Source organism: Hyperolius riggenbachi, chromosome 10, assembly GCF_040937935.1.
Source record: "Hyperolius riggenbachi isolate aHypRig1 chromosome 10, aHypRig1.pri, whole genome shotgun sequence".
Classification (NCBI taxonomy): Eukaryota; Metazoa; Chordata; class Amphibia; order Anura; family Hyperoliidae; genus Hyperolius; species Hyperolius riggenbachi.
The window spans coordinates 113,135,858-113,157,742 of NC_090655.1; the positions used below are offsets into that span (position 1 = coordinate 113,135,858).

The 21,885-nt window shown below is 44.9% G+C and overlaps 1 protein-coding gene across 2 annotated transcripts in view; it reads right to left on the minus strand.

Annotated features, from left to right (window-relative positions):
* Positions 1 to 21,885, minus strand: part of SFXN2 (sideroflexin 2) — a 106,177-nt gene that overhangs the window by 40,565 nt on the left and 43,727 nt on the right. For both annotated transcript variants that reach the window (XM_068257546.1, XM_068257545.1), the window contains exons 5-6: positions 18,662 to 18,737; positions 11,888 to 11,973 (exon numbers count right to left, since the gene is read on the minus strand). In XM_068257546.1, coding sequence (XP_068113647.1) covers positions 11,888 to 11,973; positions 18,662 to 18,737 — 162 coding nt within the window. The remainder of the gene's footprint in view (positions 1 to 11,887; positions 11,974 to 18,661; positions 18,738 to 21,885) is intronic.

Sequence of the window (21,885 nt, forward strand, 5' to 3'; positions counted from 1 at the left end):
CATATTTTTGATTCTGCTACAAGGTTATTGATTCACCTACAAAAGGGTGCACCTTTGTAGCCCATATTTTTGATTCGGCTACAAGGTTTTTGGTTACAAAAGGGCGCCCCCTATGTAGCACATATTTTTGATTCAGCTATAAGGTTTTTGATTCACCTACAAAAGGGTGCACCTTTGTAGCCCATATTTTTGATTCGGCTACAAGGTTTTCAGCTACAACGTTTTTGATTCGGCTACAAGGTTTTCACCTACAAGGTTTTTGATTCTACTACAAAAGGGCGCCCTTTTATAGCCGATATTTTTGATGAGGAGGTGCAGGGTGGGGGTTAGGATTAGGCATCTCAAGCGGGGGGAGTCTTATGCTACGTACACACATGCGACAACGATCGTTCGTTGAGGACGACGAACGAACTTTTAATTGATGAAAGAACGACCTAAGTAAAGTTAGTTTTAAAAGGTGTGTAACGATCTGATCGTTAGAACGAACGTTGCATCACGTAAAGCAACTATTGCGCCTGCGCATAAAAATTAGAAGTTTCAGGGAGAAATAGTGAAATGCGCATGTCAAGCCTAGTATGAACGACCGTTTCCAACGATGTACTACTTTTGCAAACGATCGTCGTTGGTTAAAATCCGCCGAGACAGAACTTTCTTTTGTAGCGATTTGGCTCGTTCGTCGTTTGCCTTAATAGTCGTTGGTTCGTTTTTTGTAACGATCGTCGTTGGTAAAGATCGGGGAACGATCGTTACAAACGACTATAGTCGCATGTGTGTACGCACCTTTAGGGTTATGCACCACAGGGAGGGGGGATGGGGTCTTAGGGTAATGCACCACCAGGGGAGGGTTCTGTGTGAGAGTAGGGAGAAGTTAGGTCATAGTAATTACTTTTCTAGGCTATATCCAGCGCCCTTTTATAGCCCAACAAATTTTGCCTATAACAGCATCCTTTTTATAAACTAAAACTAGTTTTTCGTCTACACCAGGCACCTTTTGTAGCCGAATTTGGCATCTCAGCTACACCAGGCGCCCCTTGTAGACGAAGGGGCACCTCGTGGAGACCATGGAGATAATAGACTTTAGGAGATCTCCCCCCCAGCACCTCCCCCTAACCATAAATGGATCCACAATAACCCAGGTAGAGTCATTCAAGTTTCTTGGGTCCACAATCTCAAACAACCTAATATGGGACAACAATACTGCCACTATCATCAAAGCGCAACAGAGGATGTACCACCTGCGGCAGCTGAAAAAGTTTGACCTACCTAAAAATCTAATGGTGCAGTTCTACACTGCAATCATCGAAATCCACCATGACATCATCTATGACTGCATGGTTCGGCTCCTGCTCAACATTAGAAAAGGGGAGGTTGCAGCGCATTATCCGAACAGCGGAAAGGATAATTGGCCGTAGCTTACCTTCCCTGGACGATCCAAAATTGTCTCTGACCCCTCTCACCCTGCTCACTCCATCTTCCAGCTCATGCCTTCAGTAATAAGATTCCGGTCAATCGCAACTAAAACCTCTAGACACAGGAACAGCTTTTTTCCTCAGTCAGTAGCCATACCTCCCCAGCGTTCAATTTCCCCAGGATTTCTGTGCAAACAGTGATAAAACCAATGTTAGTTACCTGGTAACATCCTTTTTAGTAACCTCCAGGACAGGTCCACCACGAGAACGACAGGCTCCTCCCAGGAACAGGAAACGTCCAGATAGAGCAGTGTTCTCCCCAGAATTTTTTTCCAGCCGGGTGGCATGAAAAAGTAGCCGGGTGGCATAAAATGGGCGTGGCCATGACGTGTCAGAAAATGGGCGTGCCCATGACAGGGCGTAGCTAACTGTGATGTAGCAATGTAATGCAAAAGGGCCCTAATTTTTTTCCACAAAACGCAGGCAAATTGTCCATAAAAATGCAGCGTAGCGTTTCCCTCAAGATGTGGTGGTCTCATGATGCGATCATGCCAATATGACAGAAATCTGAGGAATGTCTCAAAGAATGAAGGTGGTTCTGAAAGCAAAAAGGGGTCTAACTCAGTACTAGCAAGAATCAGAATCAGACACAATAGAACAGACATTATGCCACATATAAAATCCATAAACCATTACTCAAAATGTCCAATCCATAAACCATTACTCAAAATGTCCAATCCATAAACCATTACTCAAAATGTCCAATCCATAAACCATTACTCAAAATGTACAATCCATAAATAATTATTAAAAATGTTAAATGCAGAAACGATTACCCCAATGTCAAATGTAGGTTAGGCTGATGGCTAGTGGAGTGGGCTAGTCTGTTAGGTAGGTCAGGCTGCCCGCTAGTGGGGTAGGTAGGTATGCAAGGCTGCTGCCTAGTGGTATGGGTAGGTAGGTAGGTAGGTCAGGCTGGTTGTTCGTGGGGTGGGTGGCAAAGTAGGTAAGGCTGGCGGCTAGTGGGGTGGGTGGCAAAGTAGGTAAGGCTGGTGGCTAGTTGGTTGGGTGGATGGCAAAGTAGGTCAGGCTGGAGGCTAGTGGGGTGGGTGGCAAAGTAGGTCAGGCTAGTGGGGTGGGTGGCAAAGTAGGTCAGGCTGGTGGCTAGTGGGGTGGGTGGGTGGCAAAGTAGGTAAGGCTGGAGGCTAGTGGGGTGGTGGGTAGCAAAGTAGGTCAGGCTGGTGGCTAGTGGGGTGGGTGGGAGGCAAAGTAGGTCAGGCTGGTGGCTAGTGGGGTGGGTGGGAGGCAAAGTAGGTCAGGCTGGTGGCTAGTGGGGTGGGTGGGAGGCAAAGTAGGTCAGGCTGGTGGCTAGTGGGTGGGTAGGAGGCAAAGTAGGTCAGGCTGGAGGCTAGTGGGGTGGGTGGCAAAATAGTTCAGGTTGGTGGCTAGTGGGGTGGTGGGTAGCAAAGTAATTCAGGCTGGTGGCTAGTGGGGTGGGTGAGTGGCAAAGTAGGTCAGGCTTGTTGCTAGTGGGGTGGGTGGCAAAGTAGGTCAGAATGGTGGCTAGTGGGGTGGGAGGGTGGCAAAGTAGGTCAGGCTAGTGGGGTGGGTGGGTGGAAAAGTAGGTCAGGATGGTGGCTAGTGGGGTGGGTAGGAGGCAAAGTAGGTCAGGCTGGTGGCTAGTGGGGTGGGAGGGTGGCAAAGTAGGTCAGGCTGGTGGCTAGTGGGGTGGGAGGGTGGCAAAGTAGGTCAGGCTGGAGGCTAGTGGGGTGGGTGGGTGGCAAAGTAGTTCAGGTTGGTGGCTAGTGGGGTGGTGGGTAGCAAAGTAATTCAGGCTGGTGGCTAGTGGGGTGGGTGGGTGGCAAAGTAGGTCAGAATGGTGGCTAGTGGGGTGGGAGGGTGGCAAAGTAGGTTAGGCTAGTGGGGTGGGTGGGTGGCAAAGTAGGTCAGGCTGGTGGCTAGTGGGTGGGTAGGAGGCAAAGTAGGTCAGGCTGGTGGCTAGTGGGGTGGGAGGGTGGCAAAGTAGGTCAGGCTAGTGGGGTGGGTGGGAGGCAAAGTAGGTCAGGTTGGTGGCTAGTGGGGTGGGTGGGTAGCAAAGTAAATCAGGCTGGTGGCTAGTGGGGTGGTGGGTAGCAAAGTAATTCAGGCTGGTGGCTAGTGGGGTGGGTGGGTGTCAAAGTAGGTCAGAATGGTGGCTAGTGGGGTGGGAGGGTGGCAAAGTAGGTTAGGCTAGTGGGGTGGGTGGGTGGCAAAGTAGGTCAGGCTGGTGGCTAGTGGGTGGGTAGGAGGCAAAGTAGGTCAGGCTGGTGGCTAGTGGGGTGGGAGGGTGGCAAAGTAGGTCAGGCTAGTGGGGTGGGTGGGAGGCAAAGTAGGTCAGGTTGGTGGCTAGTGGGGTGGGTAGCAAAGTAAATCAGGCTGGTGGCTAGTGGGGTGGTGGGTAGCAAAGTAATTCAGGCTGGTGGCTAGTGGGGTGGGTGGCAAAGTAGGTCAGGCTGGTGGCTAGTGGGGTGGGTAGGAGGCAAAGTAGGTCAGGCTGGAGGCTAGTGGGGTGGGTGGGTGGGTGGCAAAGTAGGTCAGGCTGGTGGCTTGTGGGGTGGGAGGGTGGCAAAGTAGGTCAGGCTGGTGGCTAGTGGGGTGGGTGGGAGGCAAAGTAGGTCAGGCTGGAGGCTAGTGGGGTGGGTGGGTGGGTGACAAAGTAGGTAAGGCTGGTTGCTAATGGGGTTGGTGGGGGGGGGCAAAGAAAGTCAAGCTGGGGGCTAGTGGGGTGGGTGGTGGCAAAGTAGGTCAGTCTGGTGGCTAGTGGGGTGTGTGAGTTTGTAGGTAGGTCCCCTCCTCCCTCTCGGTTAGCATGGCAGCAGGTTGCTCCTCACATTGTATGCTGTGAAATCCTCCGCTGCTTCCCGAAGGTCTCCCCCAGCTTCTGCACCCGATGTCAGGCAGGCTGCAGTACACTGATAGCCCGGATTCCTCCATCCGGATTCCTCCAAAGCCCTGCTGATTGCCCAGATTCCTCCATCCTCCTCTGCCAGCAAGCGGCATGCGTGCCAAGCCAACCACCGCGAGCGGGTCCGTAGCGAGGCAGCCGGTGGGTGATACAGACGCGCCTTGATTGGTGGGGGACGCTGACTCATCCCGCCCAGTTCACGCATCACTGCGAGACTGGGAGAGGAGCTTACTACACTAAAAAGTGTCCCCGGCTCCAGGCTGCGCGGCCGCCATTTTTCTGGAGGATCGACGCGCAGATTAAAATACTATGAAAAAAATGATGCCTGATGGGTTCAAAACAGGCGGGCGGGGTTTCAAAACCAGCCGGGCGGCCCGCCCACTTGATTAGTCCTGGGGAGAACACTGTAGAGTACTCTATAAATCTTTGTCCAACCCCTTGATCCTCAGTCAATTCCAAGTACTGTTCCTAAAAACAAAGGGGTTTTAATATTCATACTGCATATACATATACTTTTCCTGTACTTATATACACATATAAATCCTTTACTCGGGTGGGTTACGGACCTGTCCTGGAGGTTACTAAAAAGGATGTTACCAGGTAACTAACATTGGTTTTTCCATTAACCTCCAGGACAGGTCCACCACGAGAAGATGAGCAAGAATCTTACCAATTTAGGGTGGGCTGACTGCCTGCAGGACTTTCCTTCCAAATGATTGTTGCCTTGCAGACATCAGGTTCATTCTGTAGTGTATAGAGAAGGTGCTTAGACCTGACCACGTAGCCGCTCTGCAGATTTCTCCTGGCGTAGCACCCGCTCTGTAAGCCCATGAAGTGGCTGCTGCTCTGGCTGAATGGGCTCTAACTGTATCTAACAGTATTTCCTGTAATCCTATAGGCTTCCTCTATGCATAGTTTTACCCATTTAGCTATAGATATTTTTGACATCTTTCCGCATCTTGTAGCACCTGAAGTGTTGACTAGCAAGGCTCTAGAACTCCTAAACTCCGCTACCCTCTCTCTAAATAGCATATAAGACCTCTTCTGACATCTAACCCCGGCTCTTCTTCAAATGACGGTAATACAATGTCTTGAGATCTATGAAAATTTGTAGCTACTTTAGGCAGAAAATCATCACAGGTCTTCAGTATTACTTCATCCTTTATACAAAAAGGTTCGTCGCAACATAGGGCCTCTAACTCACTCACCCGTCTAGCCGAGGTAATAGTTATGAGAAATACAATCCTCCTTGTTAGGAGTCTGAAGGGAATTTCTGATATGGGTTCAAAGGGCTCTCTTTTCAATACCTTCAAAACTAAGGATAAATCCCAACTGGGAACTTTCCTATTTACCATACCTCGTTTGGATTCAAGGAGTAACCTCCTGCACTCTGTGTCTTCCTTGTTTGCAAACATGTCTAAACGCGGCCGACCCCACTGCTTGGTAAATTTTCTGAACATCCTCTTTGATATCTCCATTTGTGTTTTTGACATTCTGTGTCTGCTCAGAAAGTCTGCCATCGTGTTCAATGACCTCTTCAGATGTATTGCTGACAATGAAAGGAAGTTTTTCTCTGCTATTGTTAATATGTCCCTGCCCAGGTCCATCAGCTTCCTTGACCTTGTACACCCTTTCCGATTTGCGTTTACTCTGATGTTCTCGGCTGCTGCGTCAGTTATATAGTCTGTTGCTTTGGAAACTACTTCTAATGATTCTAGAATCTTTTTCCTTAGAAGCTCCCTTATCCACTTTTTCTTCTACTTTTTTAACCTATAGGGATAGAACTCTTGCTACACATGTTGTAGCTGCTGCTGGTCTAAAATTTGCACCTGCTGCTGTTCAGGCCTCTAAGGGCAGATTCTACTTTCTTATCTTGTGGATCTTTCACATACCACAGATCCTCAAAAGCTAATTCGTTGTCTTTATTAACCTGTGAGAATGCTGTATCAAGTTTAGGACATCAATCCCAAGTCTTAACATCTTCCTCTGTAAACTGAAACCCTTTCATAAATCCCTTTGACATAAACAACTTTCTGTCCGGGTATTTCCACTGACTTAATATGGTATTCTTTGTAGATCTGTGTATAGGGAAAGTCAAAGATTCTTTTGGCTTCCTTCCCTGATATAACCTATCATGCATAGATACCTCTTCCGACTTCTTGGATTCAATATCTAAAGTTTTATTAATAGCCAAGATAAGCTGCTAAGTCTCATCAGCCGGAATCTAAACCTGGATATCTTCTTAATCTTAGTCTGGCTGTCCGTATTTTTAGCAAAAGAGTCTGATTCATCATTATCTTCCTCTTCACCCTCCATATCTTCTTCCTCAGAGGAAGATACAATATTTCTCTTTTCACTTTTATGTTTAATAGGCTGAGACTCAGCATTTGGTATCTCCACGGCCGGCATGGTCGTACTCGTACCTGGAATTACTGCCTTTGTTGCTGGGGGGATAGCAGAGGCAAATACTTTCTTTAATGATTTAATTGTGTCAGCCATTTCCCTTTTAATGGCTGACATTAATTCCCCCTGATTGTCCCTGTATTAGCTTTACTAAACAAGGTTTGCAAAACTGCACATTATAATTATGGGCCATCTTTGCACCACAGAGCGGGCACCGCCTTCTTGGCTTTGTCGGCTTAGTAGACTCCGGGCCCTATAACATAATCAAACAACAAAATTAATGTCATCCCTCTTTCTCAAACAAAAGGGAAAACACCCTGGTGCACAAATATTAAGAGTGATAGCAACCCTGAGACCAGGAAGGAAGGAACATGTATAGACATATCATATACATATAATCCATCTGATATCTATAATATATATTTCTTTGCATATAGTCGTCAAGGGAGTATATCATAAAGGCCAATCATATAACTGTTATGCTGCCCATACACTAATGATTTACACATATATACCCATATATATCTATGAGGCATTAATATCCAACCATATATATACACATCTCCTTATATCTCCCTGAATAATCTGCACCAGCATTCTATTCTATGCATAGTTATACAGACCTCAGATCAGACGCTAAGCAGGCTGTTATGTTATACTGCATAGTCTCAAAATTAATAACAGACCTCAGTACAGACGCGGCATAGGGCGTACAGCTCATACCATATAGGTCACCAAGCCTCCGCCACGCTTACCTTTCCTGGCTCCTGCTTAGCGTCCATCCCGCTCCGTTCAGCCCACGAACTGCCGAACCATGCAGGCTTCCGGCGTCTCTTCCCCACGCGCCCGGAAGTGACGCTGCGTAAGGGCGGAAGTACGTCACGCGTACGCCGCCATTGAGGGCAATCAGCTGCCTACCCTCTGGAGGCCCGCATGACTATCCACGTCACTTCCGGCGCCATTAGCCTCCGCTCCAGGGGAATCATGGACGCCGCGCGTGTCCTCCGGATCCACCGCAACTCGGGCAGCCAGGACAGCCATGGGAGAAGGTAACCATCGCTTTCTCCCCACCAGACCCCAATACCTCTCTAGGCAGGTCCACCATCCGCCGCCAACCGGGTCCCAAACACACCTGGTCTGAAGGACCGGCGAGCGACAAGAGCACTCCTTGTTCCCTGGAACAGGAAACGTCAACTGAGGATCAAGGGGTTGGACAAAGATTTATAGAGTACTCTATCTGGACGTTTCCTGTTCCTGGGAGGAGCCTGTCGTTCTCGTGGTGGACCTGTCCTGGAGGTTAATGGAAAAATTTATTTTTAAAACTTTTTTTTTCCTGTAACTTGCCAAAATGTGTCAAGCAAGGGTCTAGTATACAGTGCAGTGGAGTATTGATGTGTATGCAGGTTTATACTGTTCACAGCATGTTTTTTTGAACGGACATTTCTGTCCATAACGCTGGGGAGGTTAATGCTGAACCATGCTGGAGCTGCTAGTACTTGAAAGTGATCATCACAGAACTGAAAATGAACAATTCTCATATTGCTTACTGCCATTATACTTACATACTGTCCTTGACAAATTCCTTGTAAGTGCAAACTTAAGGTGCCCATACACTTGGCTGATTTACCACTGATAAGACAGCAGATTCGATCACTGTGATCGAATCTGCTGTGAAATCGATGTGCAAACGCTGACCGTTCGACTGATATTCACCCAAAAACAATCAATCTTGTTGATCTGCCCGTGCGGAAAATTTCACACGATCTCCGTGGGTCAGGAGTGCGTCGATAGCTGCGTTCGAATGTCCAACAACCGACGCTAGCGGCAATACATTACCTGTTCCACCTGCGCGTGTCCCTGCTGTCCCTTCTCCACGCTGGGCTCCAGCTGGCTTCACTTACTTCCTGTCGGGGGAAGTTTAAAAAGTAAAAAACAAAAAAAAAAAAAAAAACAACAACATTTATATCGCGCTTTTTTCCTGGCGGATTCAAAGCGCCAGAGCTAAAGCCACAAGGAGGCACTCTATAGGCAGTAGTAGTGTTAGGGAGACTTGCCTAAGGTCTCCTACTGAATAGGTGCTGGCTTACTGAACAGGCAGAGACGAGATTTTAACCCAGGTCGTCTGCGTCAGAGGCAGAGCCCTTAACCATTACACTATCCAGCCCTTTACTGCTTAAACTTCCCCCAACAGGAAGTAAGGTGAAGCTGGAGACCAGAGCCGAGTAGAGACAGCGCTGGCCGGATCAGGTAATGTATGCTGGAGGCGGCGGCTCCACAGATTGTGAATCGGTTTCATAGTGAAATCGATTCAAAATCTGTTTGCAGTGTAGGCAGCCAATAGATCTCTCTTTGATCAGATTCGATCATAGAATGATCCATCTGCTGGTCGATTTGGTGGCATAATCGAACAGTGTATGCAGGGGCGTCTCTAGCCATTTTGTCACTCAAGGCGAGAAATCCTGTGGTGCGCCCCCCCCCCCCTTCGTGATTGCCCCCCAGCCCCATACCCCCCACCCCTGTGGTGAACCCCACCCCCCAAGACCCCCGAAAATCATGATACAGCTGCGTTTCACCAGAAATTACACTTATTGCGGCATGGGTTCACCACAAAATAGTTGTAATGCAGCAGAGCGTTTCACCATAAAATATACTTATTGCGGCATACACACACACACACACACAATATACACATGCACACAGTACACACACACACACACACACACACACACACACACACACACACACACACACACACACACACACACACACATTATACACAGTACACACACACACACATTATACACAGTACACACACACAGTACACACACACACACACTATACACAGTACACACACACACACACACACACACAGCACACAGTACACACACACACACACACACACTATACACACACAGCACACAGTAGATATACACTATACACACACACACACACACACACACACACAGTATACACACACACACTATACACACACAGCACACAGTAGATACACACTATACACACACACTATGCTGCTACCAGGGGAGGACTGGGACCTTTTGGCCTGTGGGGAAACAGACTTGAGGCCCATTATCATGGCAGCCTCAGCCCAAATTGTCAAGTCGCATTTGCAAATTGCTAGCGATTGCTATTGTGATTTTGTCGTGCACTAGCCCAGAGAGAGGAGTGGAGTGAGACAGAGAATTATTATTAATATTGATTTATAAAGCGCCAACATATTCTGTGGCGCTGTACAAAGTGAGAAACAAATATGGGGTACATAATAATACAGACAATGGTGTACACTAATATACAAGATACATAATTAGTGACAAAATACAAAAAAATGATACAGCATACAGAATACAAAATACAGAAGTGGTAATGACAGTGATAAAAGTAACATGATGAATAAAATGTATAATGATTTCCAAGACACAAAAGGGGGAGAGAGCCCTGCCCTTGTGAGCTTACAGTCTAAAGGAGAATAGCAGGAGATGGAGCAGAGAGCTAATCTGTATTGCAGTCCCAAATTACACAGAGACTAGTTGCCGGTAATAGGATTCCTGTCACTGCCAGTCTCTCATACAAGTCAAAAAAGAGTCCTCCTGGAGTCTAGGGACTGTCAAAACTTTTCAACCTGTTTAACACCATATCTGCACATGCAGTCATTATAACAATGGGGAGAGACAAGACAGATGTTTTCCCAGGGACCCTCCAGGCAAGCTCTGCATCATGCTGTGTATATTTACCAGCTTGCCTGTCCTCGAATTGCACTTTTATCAGCTAGCCTAGTATTTCACATCACTGTACAACAACAAACCTGAATACACCAGACCATCCCTAAATCACTGAATAAAAGCCTGGGGGGCAGTCCATGCCTGGCTGCTAATCCTGCTACGCTCAGTCTCTACATCCACTCAGTTACTAGTAGCAGAGAGAGAGGAACTGAATGAATCAGTGAATCAGAGTGAAGAGTCAGGACTCAGAAGCTGATGCTGTACTCCGAGCCTTCTCTCACTGACTCAGTACTGTGGTTCTTTGAATCATTGAGCTGAAGGAACTGAATTAATCAGTGAGTGAATCCAGTTATGAGTCCAGTCAGGTGCTGCTGTTAGCTGCTGCTGTGTAAACTGAAACCTAAGTGGGCTGAGAGGCATTTATTCTCTCAACTCTCAACAGCGCACCTGGCTCCTCCTGCCACTCCAGGCAGGAATTTATAGCTGCCTGGTGGGTGAGACGGCTCTGAGTGTATGGCTGCCTTTACTTGGCAAAATAAATTGATTCTGATTTGGAATTTCGGCTACACCAGGCGCTCCTTGTAGACACATTTGGAATTTCGCTCTTTACAGCCGAATTTTGCTTTTTTCGTCTATATCAGGCGCCCTTTTTTCCAGGCGCCCTTTTCAAATGTACGCCTGTAATTGTATCTGGAGAACTAAATTTAAACAGAACTTTCTTGGCGTTCCCAATTAATTTAATTTCATGGGTTGAAAAACTAGGTTAGCAGTTTAAACCAGATATAAAATCCAAATGAGATGGCAGCTGTTTATTCATCTCCCATACAGAGAAATAATGACTACCGAACTTTGAATCACTATCCCGCTATCATAAGTGTATGTAGAGCAACAAAGACGTTTTATGACCTCTAATATATGACCTTGCAATAAAAAGGATAGGAGCTTATCAAAACAAAATTACAAGCCGATCGGCTGTAATTTTGTAATCACAGGTAAAGCTAAATGCAATTCCCCAAAACGTATACAAAATATTAGAATAAAGTAGCATATATGTTTTTATTAATGCAGAATATTGATCCTTCCTACAAATGCCACAGCTCTTTTTCTTGCCAGCATCTGGCATTCTGGGTGCTGAGTCCTATGCTAAAGATGCACTTTCTACTGTGCTGTAGGGGAAGAGGTGTGTCTTGGACCACCAGGGTGCCAAACTAGTACCAGGTAGTCTGTGACAAAACATGTCTGTCATGTAGTCATGTGACCATAGAATTCAGGCCTGAAATGGTATTCACTTTCACAACTAAGACTGCCATAACTTACTTGTGAAGGGGGTGAGGGCTTTAGCAAACATTTTAGAGATCCCACTTAAAATAAGTTATATCACTACAAAAACTTACTGTTGTCTCATCATAGGAATGTTCACACAGTTAGCAGCAGCAACAGCCGCAAAGGGAACCCAGCGAGCAATCAATGGTGGAGCTTTCTGCAATGCCAAAGAATTAACACATAAATAAAAATCAGTTTACAACTCCATAATCGCAAATGCCTTCTGTTTGAAGAAAGCAAACTTTTCTTTGCATAGCATTTTAGCAGGAGAGCTTTTTGGTCTCCTAGTTCTGGTTCACCATGAGCTTGCTGGTTAATCTGTTTACAACTCCAAGAGGGACCTTGAGAGTTGTAAAGAGGGGCCGTGTTTTCTTCTGTGCAATAAGGGCTTGTTCACACCGAAGCGGGAATCGCGCGATTCCCGCTCACCGCAAACCGCTAGCGGTTTTTTAAAGCACTTAGCTCATGTTATCCTATGCCAGTGTTTTCACTGCCGCGATCGCGGGCGTTTTGCAATTAGCAATAATCGCAAACGCGTTACCTGTAGCATTTTGGTGGCGATTCTGGAGCAATCGCTCCCAACACGCTACTTTGTCCAGTGATTTTTCCGCGTTAGTCGCAGAAGAAACACTCCCGCAAAACGCTAGTGGTAATCGCTAGCATTTTGTGATTTGTGTGAATGGGACTTTAGCCATGTCGAACACCAGGAACTAGTTATCAGTTGGCAGACTATGCTTTTGAAATGTTATGCTAGGTACACAGATACAATTTCCCATCAGATTGATGGGTTCGAAGCAATAATTGCTGACAGGTTCAATCTGCTCCTGATCGATAACACAAATGATTTTTAGATCACTACTGCACAAAATGTATCACGTTATCTATCGGGATCAGATCGGACATGTCAGAATTTATTGTTTCGACCATGTCGATCTAATGGGAAATCGCAACGTGTATAGCTAGCATTAGAGACTTAAAGAGAACCAGAGATGAAGCACCCTCTTGTATTTTACCTTATAAATCAGTGGGAACATGACAGTAAACACCTAATCTGCCCTTTGTTTCATTGTTCTCTGTGTAATCTGACTGTTATCACGTCTGATAAGAATCCCCGACTGAGAAGTCAGGCTGCTCCGTCTAGCTTTGCTACAGAAAGATTATAGCTAAGTCTGTCTTCTGTGGTGTTATTTCAAGCCCAAGCCTGCCCCCTTGTGGCTTTGCTATAATGACTCAGCAATATTCATTCCCAGCAAAGCCAGATTTAATTGCTCAGTCTGGGATTCTTGTGACTGCTGTTAACAGACACTTTTAGCAGTGAGGAGGAAACAGAGAGCATGGTAAGTGTTTTCTCTAATGTTCTTACTGATATACATGGTAAAATACACAAGGGTGCTTCCTCTCTGGTTCCCTTTAAAGGGGAACTGAAGAGAGAGGTATATGGAGGCTGTCATGTTTATTTCCTTTTAGACAATACCAGTTGCCTGGCAGCCCTGCTGATCCTCTGCCTCTAATACTATTAGCCATAGCCCCTGAACAAGCATGCAGCAGATCAGGTGTTTCAGTGGTTCAGACTTATAAGTCTGATCTGACAAGACTAGCTGCATGCTTGTTTCTGGTTTTAATCAGATACTACTGCAGAGAAATAGACCAGCAGGGCTGCCAGGCAACTGGTATTGATTAAAAGGAAATACACATGACAGCCTCCATATACCGCTCTCTTCAGTTCCCCTTTAAACAATAAATAGACAGTCAAAACAAAAAATAGGTCACACTTTCACCTAGCGCGCAAACCCCCATCCCCAACAAAACACCCCCCTAACCCCCAAATTCCTTCTCCCTAAAATTATTTAAAAACAGGTGTCAGTTGTAAATAGTAGGTAACACATCAGCAAGGGAAACTCTAAAAAAAAAAAGAGTTATTATCCTGCATTGAAAATATCAGATGTATTAAGTTGTTTTTTTATTTGTTTATTGCCCCACCCATTGTGCTACAGTCACATTGAAACTTGTAAGTCATCTCCATTTGCCTTTTTAAAATGTGCCTGAGGCAAATAGAAGTAAATAAAAAATAGATACTTACCTAAGAAGATGGAAGCTTCTGGATCCACCAGAGGCTTCCCATATCCTCCTTACTATGTCAAGGAAGTAAACTTTATACATTACTGTTATTATAGCTTAGCCTATGGATCAGTGTTAAGGAAATCAATGGCAGGATGTGTACTGTGAAATGTGAAGTGGTACCTGCCAGCCACAAAGATGGTTCAGTTTTTCTGGGGAGTCCAGTGTGGTGAGAGGTCTATCAAGCCCCTATATATAGTCACAGTCAATCGCACCATCCACAAAGGACTCGACCCTCCTGTGATGAATCAACTAATTTTTATTGCATACATAAGCGGTGATCGATTCTAGCACACAAAAAGTTGTGCTTTCTGTGTGATATATCACCGCTTATGTATGCAATAAAAATCCGTTGATTCATCACAGGAGGGTCGAGTCCTATGTGGATAGAGGATGTGTACTGTGCACAGAAAGCTTTCTGCAGCATACATATGTGTTTGTACATGTTATCTGCGGCTTTAACATAAAACCGACCTGCGTTTTAACTTTACAGATCCTTTAAGCGGCTGGAAAAACTTGGGTCAATGTAAAACTTTAATGTAGGTGTTATTTTCTTCCAGCTCAGCAGTTTCATGAATAGCAGCCATTAATGTGTTACCCCTGTTGCTGTGCTAGTGGCTACTTTAATGTCTTTTGTGGTTACTTGTAGAATAGATAGAAGCCTAACGAGATGTACAACTTATAAACCTGTCTTTAACCACAGTTCGTTTAGCATCTATATTTTATTAACTTTAAAAGAAAACGCTGTAAATGAATGCAGGGGTAATGTTTGCAGCCTGACTGCCTCTTTAGAGCTGATGTGTAACTGTTGGGGGTGAATAAAAAATACCCTACAAGGAAAAAGCACAGAGACAACAGGAGCCCAAATGGTGCCGAACGTCACAGTAATTTGAAGAAAAAGAGCTGGTAAGTGAATGATACTCACAAAGGTGGGTTGCAGAAGGGCAACCAACCACTGGAGGCAGGTGATGTATAACCCCGCCTCCACTTGGGTTTCCAGGCAAAGCTGGGGATGGTCGCACTCTTGAAAAAACACAACCCGATTGACCGGAAGGGTGGTCAATGCCACCAGAGATCAAAGGAGAGTCACACCCCTCCCAAAGGAGGGTAAAGACACAAGATAAAGGGTAAAGGCCCATACACACGTCGGATTTGCGCGAACGACGGGTCGTTTGAACGTTCCGTCGTTCGCACGTTTCCGCATGAAATCCGGCGTGTGTACAGACTATCGTTCGGGAGATAAGACTGGTTACCAGCGATCCGCCCGGCGGATCGTTGGTAACCAGTCTTATCTCCCGAACGATAGTCTGTACACACGCCGGATTTCATGCGGAAACGTGCGAACGACGGAACGTTCAAACGACCCGTCGTTCGCGCAAATCCGACGTGTGTATGGGCCTTAAGAGGCACCCAGTGTTAATAAAACTATGTTAAAAAAAAAAAAACAACAATAAAAATGGAAAATATGTGAGGTGGCTTACCTCAATGAAGACAAATTCATATATCAATTAATTTTATTATGCACTGGCAAATCGTTTCGTGGGTGTGTGCAAACTTCCTTAGGCCAAATAAAGTGCCAAAGGGTCCTGTAACCATGAGTAAGGCAACTTACTCGTTGCTACCAGCATCCTTTGGCATTTTATTTGACCTGAGGAAGTGGCCACATACGAAACGCATTGTCAATGCATAATGAACTTAATTGATATGTAAATTTGTCTTCATTGAGGTACGCCACCTCACCCTTTTTCCCATTTTTATTGTTTTTCAACATAGTTTTATTAACTCTGGGTGCCTCTTCCCCTTTATTGTGTGTCTTTAGAGCTGATTATAGTTTTAAAATACTTGAAAAAATGTTTTTATAGAGTACCGGTATATGAGAGTATTTAAAGTATAGAGCATATCATTTGTGTTCACATATTGGTTTTATTTATTTTTAGCATGCTTAGCACTAAAGGGAAATGTTCAATACTTTAAATACATGTACGGTATTTATTAGGAATGGATTTTGAAAATAAATAATTGTTTATTTTTTCGGCCTTATAAGAAAGGCTCTAAAAGGATTATTCGTTTCTTCTATCGAAATCATTACATTCTGATTCCACTTTAAAAATAATTCATGGAGCAGCACAAAGTAATCAGGTGAAGGATTTGTAAGCCTCTGATTGGCAATAATGTAATGTCATCTCTCTGTTTCCTGTGTATGCCGAAGCTACGTGCACATGCTGGTTTGAACTTTGCCATGGTGGACAATAGACCAAAATGTTAAATGACAACTCAAGTGAGAGGGATAGGGAGGCTGTCATATTTATTTTATTTTAGGCCTTTTCACACCAAGACGTTGCGTTTTAGGGGACGTTAAGATTGCATAACGTGCCCCTAACGCAACGCATGGTGGTGTTGAAGTTGGACGTCAGATTGAGCCACGTTATGCGGCTCTTGGTGCGCTGTTTTCGTTCTATCTATACTGATAGAACAGCCGCTCCAGGATAGTGATGGGAAGTCCGGATCTTTTCAAGGATTCGGATGATTCAAATCATTGAAAAGATCCGGATCTTTGAACCGAATCATTTGAATCATTTTACTAGGGAAGCAGACTGGGGGTGAAATGACTAGCAGGACAGGACTTTCCCTGCACTGTACATACTGTATGTTCCTGTTTCTTCCAGACAGACAAACACTGTGAACTGAATCGTTCTTTGTGATGATCCAGATGATTCGACTCACAAAAAAGATCTGGATCAAATGAATGATTCATTCATGATCCAGACAACACTATGAGTCCAGGTTACGTCACCACAGTGCAGTGAATATTAATTAGCCATGTGGCTAGTCACTGAGCATGTGCAAGCAGCCTAACTCAGCTAAAGCCCAGTATAACGCACAGCATGCTGCACATTCCCAGAACGTGCAGCGTTACAATGTAACGCAACGTGGGCACTCTGAACAGCACATTGATTTTTCATTACTATGCGGTGGGCTGCGTTACAGGCTACTCTATCGTGCGCCTGTAACGTCCCACTGTGAAAGCAGCCCTAAGCAATACCAGTTGCCTGGCTTTCCTGCTGATCCTCTGTCTCTGTGGAACTGTCGGGCATAAAATCAAAAATCAATTATTTATTTTTATCTGGTAAACAAGTAATAAGGATACTAACCAGGCAATCCAAAAGTTAAAATCACTATTACTTTTCTTGTTCATAAATGATCATTACCCAGTTTACCTGACTCTTATTTGGTGCACAAAAAGGAAGTTGCAGGGCATGCTGGGTTGTCCTTTTTTGCTTCTTCATTTCCCCTCAGACTTAACTAATGCAGCCCGATTGGCTGAAGACTCTCTCCCTCCTGTTTTCCCCTCCCACACCTCTGATTGGCCAATATTTCTCATGCCAAGACAATGCACTTTCTATAGTGAAGGGCCCACTGGGCAATGCATACACAGCCTGATTTGTCCTTTGATGGACAGATGACTATAGTAGAATTGTGAGCCCCTCTGAGGGTCAGTTAAGGTACAAGACTGTAAATTCTGTAAAGCGCTGTGAAAGATGTCTACGCTATACAGTATAAATACTAAATAATAATAATGCATTGTCTCTGTAGAAAGCCATTACTTATAGAGAATGTAGAGATTTGTATAACATTTTTTTTTTTTTTAGATATTGTTAATTTGGACAGAGGCTGGATGGTGTAATGGTTAAGGGCTCTGCCTCTGACGCAGGAGACCAGGGTTCGAATCTCGGCTCTGCCTGTTCAGTAAGCCAGCACCTATTCAGTAGGAGACCTTAGGCAAGTCTCCCTAACACTGCTACTGCCTATAGAGCGCGTCCTAGTGGCTGCAGCTCTGGCGCTTTGAGTCTGCCAGGAGAAAAGCGCTATATAAATGTTATGTGTCTTGTCTGTCTTGTCTTAATTTGAGAAAATATACTATACAGTACATATAAATCCTACTTAATTAAACCCCCGTGTCCTTGCGTCCTCCAGTGTCCTTGTGTTTTGGCCAGCGCACATACGCTGCACGAGCAGGAGGAGGGGGGTGGGCGTGTGCTCGCGCATTGCAGCTGTGCACGGGAGCATGTGCGCACAGTTTTTAAAAGGGTGGGATTATTTCCAGTATATAATAAAAATGTAACAGAGGAAGTATCAGACTGAGAATTCTCAGATGAAAGCTGCCACTGTCAGGCTTGCAGGCAAGTTATTAGTTCCAAGAAGTTAAATCCATTCAGCTTCATAGTTAAGGAGTCACTAGCCTGGAATTAGCATGCGCCCCTATGTCAGAAAATAGTAGCTACAATCTGAGGATTCTCAGCTTGGTATCAACCTCATAACGGATTGGTTGTACCAGTCAAGACCAGGCCCGACCCACCCATGACGCCAAGTGAGGCGTCTTCTTCAGGTGGCGGAAGTCTGGGGGCGGCACCAGGCAGGACTAGGAAGTGTGCCTGGCCTGCCACTATCCAGCTTAAAGCCGTCCGCCTGGTCGTGGGAGGGCCTGCCGTGAGGTGAGCTGGAGGGGGTAGCAGCCAGGAAGAGGTGGCAGCAGACAACGGTGGGGAGGGTGTCAGACCCCCCTCCCTCACCTGGGTCCCCCTGTCTGCGCTCCCCCTCCAGATAGTAGGCCAGGCAGCGTGTTAATGCTGCGGCATCCTCACAAGTTTGCCTCAGGCGGCAAAAAGTCAAGAACCGGCCCAGTACAAGACTAGATACTATATGTATACACACTCACACATACATACCTTGGTGTACAGGTTAAGCCCCACTGCTGTGGCCAGAGCAGTACTAGTGGCGGTCACATAGGCAACTCCAATCTGTCTGGAAAACAGAAGACATGCCAGTATGGCTCAAATCTCAACAGAACAGAGGCCAGCATATTATGAGTTTAATAGGCTTCAATGCAGAAGTAATGAAACTCAAAAAAGCATAGCTAATACACTGAACATTAGGCAACAGGAAAAAACAGCTTCCCAATTCATCGCTCCAAAATAATAAATGATCATAGCAGATTAGATGATGAGAAGCAAGTTAGCGCACAAAGCTGTCGCAAGCAGAGTAAAATGTAACATTATATTTAATAGAAATGCATCAAGCACCTGTGAAAAATATGCACAAGGAGCTGCAGGGTCAATGTTCTGCACCTTACTGGCCATTGTGCCAAGTTCTTAATAAAATGGCCATAGAGACATAAAATACAGCCCGCCAAAATGACATCTAATCATGTTGTATGTTGGAATGAACAGTATAAATGTATGGAAAAAAATAATTTTAAAGAGGCTCAGAGACGAAGAATACTAAAGCTCTGATACTTACCTGGGGCTTCCTCCCACCCCATAAACATGTCTAAGTCCCACGCTGTCCTCCCGCGGTGAGCTCAGTTACCAGGCTCAGTGACGTCAGTTCGGGTCTACTGCGCATGCGCGGGAGGTCTGCTCATGAGCAGTAGACCCTGACTGGCATCCACTAAGCCAGAGGTGCCCACATTTTTTCAGCTTATCAGCTGCTTTGAAAATTACAAATTGAAAATGATCTACCAGGTAGAATCTACCTACAAATTCAAGCCACAACTGCAGCACATGCACAGCAGGAGTCTATTAGTGATTACCACATGCCACCAATCAATTAGATGCATATCATAGAGTCCTCCTCGTTAAGCCAAATAGAACAGTGCTTGACCAAATAGACTCACAATATCATTTTTGCCGGACTCAGTGTACGGCAAAATTGTAACCAGCAGTAGCACATAATGCTTCTACATGTATGTCTCCCCACCTTGCAACTTCATAATACTCTACACTGCTGTGCACGACTTCAGGACAGCATATCGTACGAATCAAGTTCAAGTCAAAGGGACGAAGTACAGATAATCCATCACTCAGGTGGGATCTACCCAGATGTTCTTTAAGATCTACCGGTAGATCATGATCTGCCTAAAGAGCACCCCTGGTCTATACCCTCCATTAAGTAGATTCAGTCTTCGCTCTACATGTGTAGGTCAAGTTCGGTGTCCTTTCATTTTACATCTCCATTTAATGTCTCCCTTTATGCTTTGCAACTGCATAAGTGTAATAGGTGGGACCAGTTTCTTAGGTCAAGCCAACACCACCCCACTATCAAGGCAGCAGAAAGCGATGACACTTTGTACACTGCCACCATCCCAAAGGAAGCCAGCCAGGGCCTCAAGCTCTACTTGACTGACAAGCCGTTCATAGTTATAGAAGGAAGAAAATAAAAACTTATAACAGTTATGGAGGCGCTACTAAAGTGTGTTTAATGTAAATGTATTTATCTATTTTAACCGGAAAAAGTTATGCAGCATCAATGGCAGAGCCCCGACCCACGTACTGAGACCAGTTTCAGGAGAAGGGGAGACCCTTTATCGCTCTGCGAGATGTCAGGTCTTACTATGCCCCATACAGTAATTCATTTGTATTGTAATTTGGCATACATTGTGCTAAGTTGAGTGCATTGTTTTTAGATTTTATGTGGGAATAATTCCAATGCATGATATAACCTTGGAGCAACAACCGGTGGAAATCTCCATATTCAGCCATGTTACCAGAGGGGCTGGTATTTATATATGAGCGCTGTATGACCATGATTGGTCAGAGTATCTGGGGGGTGTACACCAGCTTGGAGCGTGGTGACAGTTTGTTCCAGCAACTGGAAGGCAAAGAGACTTTTTAAAACCTGTTGGCCCTCTACATGGAAGCAATAAAATTGGCCAACCAAAACTGGATAGATGTATGACGCACCCTTAACCACTTAAGGACCGCAGTCTTTTCACCCTTAAGGACCAGAGCCTTTTTTCCATTCAGACCACTGCAGCTTAAATGGTTTATTGCTCAGTCATACAAGCTACCATCTAAATGAATTTTACCTCCTTTTCTTGTCACTAATACAGCTTTCTTTTGGTGCTATTTGATTGGTGCTGCGATTTTTACTTTTTATTCTATTCATCAAAAAAGACATGAATTTTGGCAAAAAAATGATTTTTTTTTACTTTCTGTGCTGACATTTTTCAAATAAAGTAAAATTTCTGTATACATGCAGCGCGAAAAATGTGGACAAACATGTTTTTGATTAAAAAAAACCCATTCAGTGTATATTTATTGGTTTGGGTAAAAGTTATAGCGTTTACAAACTATGGTGCAAAAATTGAATTTTCCCATTTTGAAGCATCTCTCTCATTTCTGAGCACCTGTCAGGTTTCATGAGGTGCTAGAATTCCAGGATAGTATAAATACCCCCCAAATGACCCCATTTTGGAAAGAAGACACCCCAAAGTATTCACTAAGAGGCATGGTGAGTTCATAGAAGATTTTATCTTTTGTCACAAGTTAGCGGAAAATGACACTTTGTGACAAAAAAAATAAATAAAAAAAAGTTTCCATTTCTGCTATCTGGTGACAAAAAAAAATGAAATCTGCCACGGACTCACCATGCCCCTCTCTGAATACCTTGAAGTGTCTAGTTTCCAAAATGGGGTCATTTGTGGGGTGTGTTTATTGTCCTGGCATTTTGGGGGGTGCTAAATTGTAAGCACCCCTGTAAAGCCTAAAGGTGCTTATAGGACTTTGGGCCCCTTAGCGCACCTAGGCTGCAAAAGAAATGTCACACATGTGGTATCGCCTTACTCAGGAGAAATAGTATAATGTGTTTTGGGGTGTATTTTTACACATACCCATGATGGGTGGGAGAAATATCTCTGTAAATGAGATTTCTTTTGATTTTTTTACACACAATTGTCCATTTACAGAGATATTTCTCCCACCCAGCATGGGTATGTGTAAAAATACACCCCAAAACACATTATACTACTTCTCCTGAGTACGGCGATACCACATGTGTGACACTTTTTTGCACCCTAACTGCGCTAAGGGGCCCAAAGTCCTATGAGTACCTTTAGGATTTCACAGGTCATTTTGAGGCATTTATTTTCTAGACTACTCCTCACGGTTTAGGG